This window comes from Etheostoma spectabile, chromosome 3, assembly GCF_008692095.1.
Source record: "Etheostoma spectabile isolate EspeVRDwgs_2016 chromosome 3, UIUC_Espe_1.0, whole genome shotgun sequence".
Classification (NCBI taxonomy): Eukaryota; Metazoa; Chordata; class Actinopteri; order Perciformes; family Percidae; genus Etheostoma; species Etheostoma spectabile.
In genome coordinates, this window is record NC_045735.1 from 20,496,730 (window position 1) to 20,508,813 (window position 12,084).

Consider the following 12,084-nt stretch of genomic DNA (forward strand, 5'->3'; position numbering starts at 1 on the left):
ACCAAATCATACAAACTCCCTTCAATACAAAAGCTCCTCTGTGCGGTACATACATATGGACCCCGAAAGAGCACTTTTGTTCCCAAATGCGAACTCTAGTGGGATATTTCATGAAACATGCCACCATGAGAAGAGCCCTTTTTAGGAACAGAGTTGCCTGGTCCCATTCGTAACCTCAAAAGCACAAATAGCTCTCTGTTCCTGCCGCACATTCTGACCCGGCTGAAGCACTGTACACCCCAGTATCATATCTGAGAGCTGCAGACCTACATCGTAAAACAGACTCAAGTCAGAAGGATGCTATAAAATGGCGTTGACAAAGCCAATAGTGTTTCGGACAGACTATATATTCACACCATATCTCACAAGCCACAGACACAGTTAGGAACCCAAAAGAGATCAACTCTCACAAAGGCTACTGGGTTTGATTTGAGACAGCTTGTTCGGATCTAAACCTCAATGTGAAATACTTTCTAAAACTCAGCAGGACGTCAAATTCCGATGAACACCTGTTGCTCACAGGTCCGTATAATCCATCGGGATTTTCTCTCCACAGAGCAAAGTAAATTGATTTAGCGTTAAGTTTAGAAGCATGACCAAGTATGCAGCATGCGATTCACAGGAATGTGTACGTGACCGGGCACATACCACACGCTGCTTTTTAACACAATTCATTTCTGTGTTTATATCAAAGCATAAAGGGACAAAACTCTTGTCAAACCCTGATGGCAGAAAGGACGTCACGATGTCAGGCTCACCTGTTTCTTGCGGGTGGTGCAGGGTGTGTCGGAGGGGGAGGAGTTTGCACTCAGAGCCTCCTCTATGTCTCGATTAAGCTGGTCCAGTTTCCACATCAGATGGCTCATTGACTCCGACCAGGGAGACTTGACCTGTGGGGACTCCTGTGGGTAAACAGAGAAGCACTGGTTTAAGAGAAGACAAGCCTCGGCTGCTGCTTGCGAGTCAAAGATTAAGCCGGTAGCAGCATGTTGATACACTTTTGGGGTCAAGTTTTATCCCAGTTTGCAAAATTTGTGTATTTGAGAACAATTACTGAGTCTTGTTTTTTTAAAGATTATTTTTTTGGCATTTTAGGCCTTTGATTCCACAGGACAGATGAAGACAAGAAAGGTGAGAGACGGGGGGAATGACATGTAGCAAAGGGCCGCAGGTCAGAGTGGAACTCGCGGCCACTGCGTCGAGGAATAAACGTCCATGTGTATACCTGCTCATCCAACTGAGCTAACCCAGCCACTACTTGTTCAATCTGTTTTTTATTACCACAAATTGAACCTTTAGTATTTTTTGTTAACCACACAGAAACACCCCAAAAAAAAAATTAATAATCTGGAATTTTTTTATGTCATGTCTTTTTTTTTTTTTCGGATTCTTTTTTGGGCATTTTAGGCCTTTATTTGACAGGACAGCTGAGTACATGGAAGGGGAGAGAGAGGGGGAATGAAATGCACCTGGCACCGCTGCGCCAACTACTAAACCTCTGTATACAGTATGTGCGCCTGCTCTACCAGCTGAGCTCTCTGGACGCTCAGTCATATCCAATTTTACGTCAAATTTTTACATTTTACACCGATTTTCAGGTGCTGTTTGAATACAATATTCTGATTTCTCTGCAAAATCGCAGCATTATTCCATCATGGAAAGCTCAATTCCCATCAAAAAAATAAATTGTTTAGTCACATAAACTACATCCATACATTATGCCTACACACCTTTTCATGTAGGCTAAAAACACTTGCAATGTGTTAATGTCAAGTTCAGCTGCTGCCACTTGATTAAAATTGCTTGGTATCCTAATTATACGCTTCAGCTAAACATCATCAAAATCAGAAATTCATTTTCTTAATCTGACTTTCAGATCCGGGGTAAAATCCGGTTCATTATTTAGTCCTGTAATCGTCCTCGCCAGGCTTAATTAACACTTTCAGGTAAGGTGAGAGCATCAATTCACCACACTGCCCTAAACCTAAAAAGAGTTACAGGCAAATTACAAAAAAGTATCTTGTAAATTGCAGACGCTGCATCAGTGGACTTCCCTGCAGCCACACATGGAAATGTGATCTCCTCTGCTGTGTCTCGGGTCGAAAGAGCAAAGGCGGAAGGTTCCAGAGATGTGTGCCATTCAGAGGATGATGGAATTCCCTGCACTGGCTTTCACTGCTCCCCAGACACGCCGTGTATATAAATAGACCATCCTTCCACAGACAGGAGCTGTGTCTGAGCATCTGGAGGTCCAGCCCCATAAATCAGCAGGATACACCTCGGTCACCCAAGTATAAATTATGATTGTTTTTCTGCAGAGTCCTAGAGAGGCTCGCATGCTTCATACTCATACCACTTTCAAAAATCCCAGACTGAAATCCCCAAAACCATTGAGAAGGGGATTTCCTAGAGAATATCTCTTGTGGATTATTCCAAAGTTTTAAGTAGTAACATAATGCCTTTCCTAGGAAGCCCCTCCCAAAATATAGTTGTTGCAGGAAGTCTGTTAGGACTGTATGACAGTAACAAGGGCCAAGTGAGAAATCTGGCCAATAGGAGGAGGCCTATTTGGCTCATAGTATGACTTTTTGGATCGAGGAAGTTCCTCCAAGAAATTAAAGAACAGTAACCCTTTACTTTAAAGTAATAACCATCTGTGAGTAAGTGTATACCATGGCTAAACAAAAGAAAGAAAAGAGCGATGGTTTCAGATGATGAAACTTCATAAACAAGAGAAAGTGAAATCCAAAAAACACACCTGCAGTTACCGCTTATTGCCATTGATGCGGCCAGACAGGATAAAGTTTGAAATCCTAACTTTAAGTTCCCCAATTTAGGATTATTTATATAATATATTTATATAATAAATGGTTTGTAACTAGGGGTGTGAACCACAGGGTACCTCGCAATACGATACATTATACACAATACCAATAATATCACCGTACAGCAATTCTGCGATAATCAATTTATTGTTAGACGATCCTATAATGATACATCACAACATTAGACGACTATGAAAACAAAATGCCCGTGAAAATGTTAAAATTTACTGCAAGTCTAAACTGTTAGAAAAACAGCAGAATTCTGCAGCACAACTTACTCAGTCTGTAAATTTAAATTACAGAACTATAGAGCAACTCTGGGTCCAGACTTTGGACTTAAACGTGGCTGGGGCATCTGTTACTTTCCACAGACTGCTGTGCGCCATCCCATTGAAAACCTCTTCCTCTTTGGCTAGTTAAAAGGTGCCGTGTGAAAATCCAGGACAAAGAATTTAAAAGGTCCCATGGCATGAAAATTTTACTTTATTGGGTTTTTTAACATTAATATGCATTCCCCCAGCCTGCCTATGGCCCCCCAGTGGCTAGAAATGGTGATGGATGTAAACTGAGCCCTTAGTATCCTGCTCTGCCTTTGAGAAAATCAAAGCTCAGATGGGCAGATCAGGAATCTTGCTCCTTATGAGGTCATAAGGGGCAAGGTTACCTCCCATGTCTCTGCTTTGCCCGCCTAGAGAATTTGGCCCACCCATGAGAGAGAGACATCCTGGCTTTCAAACGAGCAAAGTTGGTCGCCCCCTCCTCAAAAGCAACAGACTCAGAAATGGCACATACTAAGGAAAGTTAATTGTGGGACTGGATTACCTACTGCATATTTAACTTATGATCAAGTTTCCCTTGTTCATGCGCTGAGCACCACCTTGTGGAGCCATTAAGTAGCAACGTGGAGAGCAGGGAAATCTAATAAGCGCGCCTTATTTTATTCATTCAAATATACTTTTTTGGCACCAGAGTATCAATTATCTTATCGCTGGAAGGACAATGTTAAATTGTTGTATCTATATTTTGTCTCACCCCTATTTATAACACACTATGTAGTTGTATGCAGCTTTATATTTTTAAGTGTTTATTATTGCACACTAATAGCCAACAGTAACTTCTGCTATGAAGACATGTTATTTTATGTTTTACTATATTGTCTTTTATAATCTGTTTATACACCAGCCAGTAGTTCCAGTTGCCCGCAGGAGGAGCTACAATTGTTGACAAAAACATTAATAAACACTTGTATCTGCTTGCAACCACATTACAATGTGTTATAAACCATGACTTAAGTGTTTATACTTCTTATAAATGATAGGGGAACTTAAAGTGACATGTTGAGATGATCAGAGTTATCAACTATTAGATGGAATCAGTATCTTCACACAAAATTGAATTATGCACCAGAAGACAAAGTTGACATTATTTCTGATCCTCAACAATATAATTTCTGATCTCTTCCAGTTCTCTCAAGAGAGTCATAATGCTCGATCATTCCACCGAATTCTACGCTTGCGTCATTACATTGTTCAAACTGAGAGTAGACTCCAGGCTTCTACATGTCTCCTCAGAATGACATTGCAGATAGCTGTATGTCTATTTGTCTCTACAGTCAACGGTCATTTGATGTTCATTGACTATACCTTAATTTAGCTGTATGCCTACACAGACATTTTAAATCCCTACTCTTGAATTCAAACTACATACTGTGACTGAGCCCTGGGTACTGCCGGTCATTTCTAAATCAAGCCATTATTCCATTTATGACATCAAGTATCTCAATGCACAATCCTTTCATTGAAGGGACTGGTCAATGGATTTTCTGATGGGAACCCCCCCACTGTATCTTGGACAGGGGGTTCCTGTCAGAAGGGCTTTAATATACTTTTGAGACTTGACACTTTTAGTATTTGAATTGATTCACTGCGGGTCAACTAAAAATAGAAAATGGAGGCCAATTGAGGACAGGCCATGTGGCCTATTTTGTTTGTAATCACTGTGGAATCCACTTACCGGAACAGTCAAATAAATACTATTCAGTTCAAGAAATTGAGAGTTTGCTTTCATAAGTGTCTGTAAATACATCATTATTTGGCACATTTCAATGATGGTATGCCTTTCTATTCAATCCCTTAGCAACGACCTAAATCTGGTCAATCCCCTGCTGACCTGTGAGGCCTGAGGGGTCCCCTGGGATCACCAAGAGGAAAAAATAAAGCGTCCCTTCTCTGCTATGTCGGGCCCGCAAGCGTGGTGCTGACCAGGGAATATAAAAGGTTTGACATGGGCTCAGTATGTTTAGACAGCTCAATCCTCTGTCTGCTTAAAGGGACAGTTCACCCCAAAATGAACAATACATATTTGTCCTCCCGTCGATCCATCTAGATTGTTTTAGTGTGAGTTACCCAGTGTTGGACATCTTGGCTGTAGAGACGACTGCCTTCCCTCCCACATAATGGAACTAGATGGCACTCGACTTGTAGTGTAGTGAAAAAGCAATGTTTATTTCAGAAATTATTACCTGAAGGAACTATTTGAACTACACCCGCCAACCATATCACCACGGAGAAGGAAGCGTACTCATGGACGAGAGGATCGTGGCACGACATAATGGCTTGCGGAGATTTGTTCAATGCTAACCGATACTTCTAGCTCACCTGAACATCTAATAGTTCCAACATGAAACAGGTCACGATATTTGGAAAGACACATTGCTGTTGAGTCTTCCGAATGGATTTTTATTTCTTTGGAGCTTACAGATCAACGAGCCAAGTGCCATTATTTAGCCTGAACTGTCACTTTAACACAGAAAAACCTTCACATACTTTTTTACTTAAAACTGATCTATGACGAATTGTGAACATCCACTCCACTCGCACTCTACAGCTACCCCTGTAATTATAAGTGCGACAAGAATAATGCAGATGAACCTTTGCTCAAACTTTCCTCTCCATGCCAAGCCTAATAATAGAATACTAGTTCAAAGAACCATCTTCCATCTTTCCAAGATATTGTCCAGGGGAGCATCAGTGTCCTCACAGATTAAAGACAAGATATTCCTGTCTCTATTTCTAGAATACAAGACTTAAAGTTGTCAGCAGCGTGGACATTGTGTGATTTGAAGGCTTTTTTTTATATTTTAAGGTGTGACAAAATGATGGTATTATGGTTGGTTATGAGGTTATAACACTGATAATTCACAAATCAACCTGTGACCAGGAACATATAACATATCTTGATCTTGAGATCAATGTAGCCAAAATGTTCATACATTTAGTTAATATGCACCAGATTCAAAGGAATGAGAAGAATTTTCAATTTAAAAAAAATCAGAGTTGAGAACAAATCCTCTTGTCTGCACCTCAGTGGGTGTACATTCCTCCAACAAATAACAAGACAGAGAATATCTTTTTTAAAGTGAGTCCGTGGATATTATGTATTGACTTAAAGATTTGGATTAAGCTGTTAGGATGGCAAGCACCAACCCTAAGATTCTAAGCTAAACTAATGTATTTTGAATGAGAAAAGAAAGTGAAAGAAACTGAAGATCTTGCGAGCTGGACTCCTAATTGACCCCTGGAGTCAGACAAACACTAATGCAAAAAACAGATGCCCTATTCTGGCACATGCTCAAGCCAAATCTGGAACACATTCACACTGTCTCTTTCAGTGACATCCCCACAAGGTGCTGCTTAGGTATGTGGGCACTTCTACTTAGAAAAAGGCAAATTCCACAGAGGGCTTGACGCTCAAGTGAGACACTACCCTTAATTCATCTCTTCGTGCCTTTCCCCTCGATCCCCGGCAATTGTGTGAAGTCCTCACACCATGGCAACTGAGCTGGTATGAGTCAATGCGATAGCTTTATTCATTAAAATCATTAATGTTATCTTCTGGGGACAACAAGATGTGAGCCGACTATAACTTTATCAGCACAAATTGGCCACATTGTTAACCCAAACACAGCAGCTTTGACATGGAAATGAGGAGTTAAGTGTGTGAGCTCTGGGCTTGGTGCCTAGTCTGCGCCACCCACAGAGAGTGCCACAGATCACCATGGAGGTAGCAGCCGGTCGTGCGAAAGGGCAACGGCTACCTGGCTACTTGGAGGAATAAATTACACTCTTAATATCCTGCGATGCAAAACAGCAACTGAACACAGCCACTGCCACGTCTGTAGAGTAGGAAGGATAGGTAAAGAAATGTGTATTTTAGGGGCATTTAGTCACAGCTGAGCTAAATGATGCAAGCAGGGGGGAAGTCATGAGATGACAGACAGTGGAAACACTATGCATACAGTGCCCTCATATGGTTAATGGGAATAACTGCAGCCATGTGGTATTCCATTAACTTCCTACTGACACTAACACTTGAATATCTTTTATAATCTATCAACAACTTTACTAAAACATTAATTTAAATCAATACTAACTCCAGTAGGGGCAGTTGTATATCAGGTACTATCATGTCCATGCTTTTACTCCTTCATTCTCTGGACTTGTTTTAATTACAATAAAAATGTTTGCATGCATAGATAATAGATTTTGGTCTTTACGCTGTCATTATTTTGTCTTTATATGAAGTTTTATAAACAGTTTGGGGTTGTTGGGATTCAGTTCAAGTGTTTTTATTATACAAATAAGACTCATTTTCAAGATGAATATAGGTATTGGGCTCTTGACTCTAAGCATTAGTGTTAATGATTGTTTAAGAAAATAAATCAGTTAAGATGGCAATTTCAGTTCTGTGTGTGTGTGTGTGTGTGTGTGTGTGTGTGTGTGTGTGTGGGTGTGTGTGTGTGTGTGTGTGTGTGATGTGATATGTAGTTGAAAAAAAGCAGTTTTTCACTCTTATTTTCAATCAATTTTCCTTCCCAGTCTGTTGAAATTGTAGAGCTTCCTACAGCAATTTCAACATCACATCCCCCCCGTATGATAACAGAGCTTGTGGTGTGACGGCATAAGAAGCATTAACCTGCTGCCCTATGACAATATGAACAACAGGCTCCCTGGATTCCCTGCATTCTTCCACTCTTCTCCAAAACAACTCATTCAAAGCAGTGTCATTCTGCACAAAAAGCTGGCATTACCTCAACATCGTACTGAACAACACAAAGACAAGCTAACCCCCACCAGCCATTTACTCTGCCCTGTTTACATGTGCGCTGTTATCCGCAGACTGTTTAAGAAAAGGACAGTTAAGCAGTCATTGGATAGGCTCCCTCCAGTAACTGAACACATACACAGTAAATAATGGCTGTGAAATCTACAGTTATTTACTTTAGATTTCACAGTAACATTGCCGTATATGATTTTTACAGTAGAATGCTGTAAAGTTTACATTACAACCTTGTCGACATGACAAATTAACAGTAGTCTTAGTATTACAGTTGAAATCACAGTAATAAAAGCATTACTGTAAAAATAAAAATAAAAATCACAATATAGCCACTACAATACTGTAAATAGTAAAGTAAACTACTGTTTTTTTTTAAATACATAAAATACTGTAAATTGAAGTACGGACCTTTACTGTACAAATAATTTACAGTAACTTGCTGGCCAATTGTTGCCAGTAAGTTACTGTAAAATTTAAGTTAAAATTTGTTACAGTGTATCTAATGGATTTGAACATATTTTTGAATGTTCATATGAGGCTTTATAAGGGTGATAACAAGCAGAGATAAGAGGTTACAGGATGGTTACAACCAAGGTCAGGGTACAGGTTGAGTGAAAAAGAGACTGCCGTGTGCCTTGACCTGTTGAAGAGAGTGCTTCAGTAATGGAAGTCTAAGTTCAGTGCTAATACGGCCCGCTTTGGGCTCTGTCAAAACACCGTTGCCTGCCTGAGTGGAGAGAAAGCAGAAGCTGTTTGCATTCCTTCTGGATCGGTTTCTCCAGTACAAATGTGAAGTCAGTGCACTCCTACACACTTACACCAACTATGTAATGTCTTAGAGTAAAATTATGTCAGCTGCTGGGAGCTGGCAAATATGGACTATCCCACTCTGGTTATTTCCTTGAACAGACCAATCGAAGCTAAGTAATGCTACTACTAACGTGTACTAGATTTCTATACACAGGGTTTTAATTGTCTTTGACTGATTCTCCTTGTATTTGGGCCTATCCATCACCAAACAGTGAAATATAAATGAACTTTATTTATATAACACCTTTCGTCTTAACGACTACTCAACGTGCTTTGACATAGTACAGGAATCATTCCCCATTCACACACTGTGACCGAGGCTGCCGTGCAAGGTGCCACCTGCTTATCAGATAAACCCTCACACACAGTTATGTTCACAGCATCGGCGGCAACTTTGGGACAACTCGGGGGAAACTCGCGTGCACAGCATCGGGGGCAACTCAGGGTTCAGTGTATTGCCCACTTTGACATGGGATCAAACCATCAACCATGTCTTGCCCACTTTGACAGGGGATTGAACCAGGGCCAGGGATCGAACCACCAACCTTCCGATTGGTAGGCGACCTACACCTGAGCCACAGCCGCCACTGTAGTAGCCTACTTGTCTTGATTTTAATTTTACTGTCTAAAATGTTTAATTCCCCTAAAAAACGCTCATGTGGATTTATTACATCTAAAACACAATTTGCACATTTAACAGTGATTGATTTTCTTGCACAGAGGATTTTCGGACATTCTTGAAGTATTTCACGTGTGAAAGACACCACATGAGAATATATATATATATATATATATATATATATATATATATATATGAGATTTCACATGTGCTTTTTGTAAGGAACAAAAATCTCATGTTAAATAATTTATCCCAAGTGAAACAACTTGCATGTAATAAAGTGACATACGGGCACATGTGCTATTTGGACATTTCCCATGTGCATATTTGTAGTTGTATAAGTTATTAAAATAATAAATTCTAAAACAATAAATACAATTATTATAAATAAATCTTGACATGAATCAATATGTGATTAATGAGGACTTGTAATCAAGAGCAGCGTACCTCCTTACTGCCGGTGTCCACCTCTGCTTCATAACCACAGTCTGTGGCCGTGGGACTGATTTCTGCTCGGGCACTCACAGCGCCTCTCGTCTTCGATTCATCTTTGCTCCTTTGTCTGTGGTTGACAAGATACTCTCTACTCTGAGGCAACTCTGGGAACACATCATCATCATCACCATCATCATCACCATCTCCATCATCATGATCATCATCGTCCTCCTCCTCCGAAGACTGTCCATCGTCAGAACTCTCATTGACAAAAGCATGGCTGTCGGCTCCGGAGGGACAGGTGTAGTGGGAGAAGGTGATGGAGCTTGATTTGTGCTTCACGATGCATGGGAGATCCAGGACTCTCCGGTCGGAGACAGGGACAGTGAGGGTAAGGGTGGAGTCCACATTGAGGATGAGGCCCGGGTCCTCTGGAGGCACAAAGACATGGCCATTTGAGATTGGCTCTAAACTCCTAAAGTCTGTTTTCAAGTCAACTGTCTGACCAGCATGATTATAAACCACCTGGCCTGACTGTCCTTCTGCAACAGGAACAGGAATTGAACAGTCATTTGACCTAGATAATGTGGTCAAAATACCCGCATCATGAAGATGAGATGAGGCCAACGGACTTGGGTGTGGGAGTTCATTGGGAACCCCTGACTGTTCACGCTCCTGTGCACACACAACTTCTATAAATTCATTGTTTTTAGGACTGACACAAACAAAACTCTTCTTCAGCTTGTGTATGTCCTCATCTGGCTCCAACAGCAAGCTTTGAGCTTCAGGGAGACAATCATCCCCTCTGTGGTCTGGAGCGCCGTTGGCGGAGAGAGCAGAGCTTTCTGAGGTCAACTCCTGTCTTGAGAAAGATACTTTTTGCAATCCTGAAGCCGTCCAAGACTCGCGTCCCTCCAAATTCACCAAGGGTGGAATCTCCATTATGGTTTTATTCTACAGTTTCTCATAATTCAAAACGTATATCCACAGGTACTTGTGCTTGATGTATCGGATGGCCATTTTAAATCCAAGATGTTTAGTCAAACCACACAGCAGATGACCTAAAATAAACAGAAATGAAAATATGTGAAAGGAATGTAACACATCTGACAAGCCCAGAAAGATGGAGATGATTTCCAAAGACAATAAAAGGTATGGACTACACATACGTCTTAGATTGCTTTCTTAAGTCTGTGCGTCCTGTAATGAGTCTCAGTGTACTACCAGAGTTTAAGGTAGAACTTCTATATTCAGCTCAGAACAGCTTTGATTGCATGCCATCCAGCAAAACGTTTGCTGTGAAAATCAACATCTGGCACAGGTTGGGCTTTTCAAGTCTGGATCTGTTTCACACACGATCAAGGTGACATCACTGCACAGAGGAATCTGACTGCTCTGTCCCAGTCGGTGATTTACTACGCGCTACACCATTCATCTGGGCAGACGATGTCCCGGGTTGATTATGGTTAACATCGCACTCACCCCTGCTTCAAAACACACCTTGGACATGTCTGAGACATCCAAAGTGCACACAAAAAAGCAAGCAATTGCATTATTGTGCTGCTACAGATGATTACGATCTTGTTTGAACCACAAAGACTTTCCTCAGAGGACAGACCGGATAACCAAGAAACTTCCAAAACAAACATAACATACAAAGACCTGCTGAGTCCAGTCATCATGTTTCACCCCCTCATGTTGAAACAGCAACACCACTTGCTTGCATAGATGACAGCCCGGAGAGTATTCTGGGAAACAATCAGTTGTTTCACTGTATTATTGTGAAATTGCAGCTACAGAAAGGTAAAAGTAAAACCAATTTACTTAAATTACACACGTCTCTCTGGTGTTATTGTGAGAAAGCTGCAGTTGGCAGCACCTTTACCATGGCCTTGAGACACTTGACAAACACCCACACACACGTACACATGCATACACGCAAACACACTGTTTTTGGCTTTTAGGGTACAAGCAGATAAAGTAACCTCAGACAAGGACACAATCTAACTGTGAAGATCGTTTTTTAGAAATCTGGCAAGATTGTGGAAAACTGGAATGTCCTCCATGTAGTATGAATACAGTATAAACAATAAGTCAATTAAATAATGTGTAGTCCCTACATGTTCTTTTTTATTTCACCATATATCACACTCATACATGACATTTAACATATCTAATCAAACCAAACACCTACCTGTGCACCCCTCATACAAAATAATCATATTTGCCATTTTCCAATTTCCATCAAATTTCCATTAATTTTTTTGTCTTTTGTAG

General features: G+C 40.7%; 1 protein-coding gene across 3 annotated transcripts in view; it reads right to left on the reverse strand.

Annotated features, from left to right (window-relative positions):
- stard13b (StAR related lipid transfer domain containing 13b) overlaps positions 1 to 12,084 on the reverse strand; it is a 97,519-nt gene that overhangs the window by 72,948 nt on the left and 12,487 nt on the right. For all 3 annotated transcript variants that reach the window (XM_032502319.1, XM_032502309.1, XM_032502328.1), the window contains exons 2-3: positions 9,820 to 10,868; positions 759 to 902 (exon numbers count right to left, since the gene is read on the reverse strand). In XM_032502319.1, coding sequence (XP_032358210.1) covers positions 759 to 902; positions 9,820 to 10,749 — 1,074 coding nt within the window. In that variant the 5' untranslated portion in view covers positions 10,750 to 10,868. The remainder of the gene's footprint in view (positions 1 to 758; positions 903 to 9,819; positions 10,869 to 12,084) is intronic.